Source organism: Fulmarus glacialis, unplaced genomic scaffold (assembly GCF_000690835.1).
Source record: "Fulmarus glacialis isolate BGI_N327 unplaced genomic scaffold, ASM69083v1 scaffold21534, whole genome shotgun sequence".
NCBI lineage: Eukaryota > Metazoa > Chordata > Aves > Procellariiformes > Procellariidae > Fulmarus > Fulmarus glacialis.
This window is the reverse complement of record NW_009207682.1, coordinates 1-1,019: the sequence shown is the minus strand read 5'-3', so window position 1 is coordinate 1,019 and position 1,019 is coordinate 1. Positions and strand designations below refer to the sequence as shown.

General features: G+C 54.1%; 1 protein-coding gene across 1 annotated transcript; it reads right to left on the bottom strand.

Moving 5' to 3' along the window:
• Window positions 1-604: 604 nt before the first annotated feature.
• LOC104075650 (F-box/LRR-repeat protein 16-like) lies at window positions 605-1,015 on the bottom strand (the record flags this gene model as incomplete). The annotated part of the gene is made up of 1 exon (XM_009576224.1): window positions 605-1,015. A coding segment is annotated over one exon (411 nt), but the record flags the coding sequence as incomplete, so codon positions are not given.
• Between the last annotated feature and the right edge of the window lie 4 nt (window positions 1,016-1,019).

The following is a 1,019-nucleotide window of genomic DNA, read 5'->3' as shown; positions in this document are numbered from 1 at the left end:
GACCAAAACCTTTCTGAAAAGTAACTTGAAGAACTGAATTTGAAGGAAAGTAGAAGCGAGACGATATCCTGGATGGGAAACGCTCGCCGTCTGGGCGGATCGCCTGAGCCCTTCCAAAACAGCAGCTCTGGCACACGTCGATGAGGTATTTCTTCCCCGGCAGAGTTTGGAGTGTACGTGCAGGGCGGTTAAGCAATCGGAGTTAGATATTAACTGGAAGTCTGGGGGTTTGGGCTGCCAGATCTTTTTTTGCAGCGGCAGGAGGGCACCTCACTTTGTTCCTTGAATTCTGCGCTCGTTAAGCTGCTGCCTGATGATCAGCGGCGGGGGACGAGGAGCGGGCAGAGGTTAAACTTGTAACCTCAGCCAGTCTTTGGTCAGCTCATCTGTGGGGTTCCCCAAGGCTGGGTGCTCCCTGGCTTTCCTATTCCCCTGATCCTACCAAAAGCAAGCTCCCGACAAACCATTTTACACGACACACTTGCTGGTTTAGCCCCAACAAAAAGTCTGTCCCAAAAATATGTAGAGCAGCTCCCAGGAAAAGAGACTTTACCCCAAAAGGAGCACTTGAGGCATAGTAACGAATGACAAAAGCCCTGCTGCTTCAGGCTGTGTGTCGAGGAGTGCGTGAAAAACTACAGCGGGGCAAACTCGCCTGAATTTTATCGATTACTTCGTCTTCAAAGCAAGCCCCGCCTAATTTGAGGTTCCTCAGCTGAGGCAGCGCTTGGCACAAAGCAATAACGGCACCGGGGGAAATCTTATCGCAGAGGTTGAGGCACAGCGTCTCCAGGCGCGGCAGGGTGGCCAAACAAGCCAGACCCGCGTTCGTCAGGGCGTAAGCGTTGCTGATCTCCAGGAACTGGAGACGTTTCATGTGGCGCCCGACGAAGTCCACGGCGGAGTCACCGATGACGCAGTGGCGCAGCACCAGGCACTCCAGCTCCTCCAGGTGCAGAGCCGCTCTCTGAATCCCCGTATCTGTTACGCGGTAGGTGCCAGAAAGGCTCAGCGTCTTC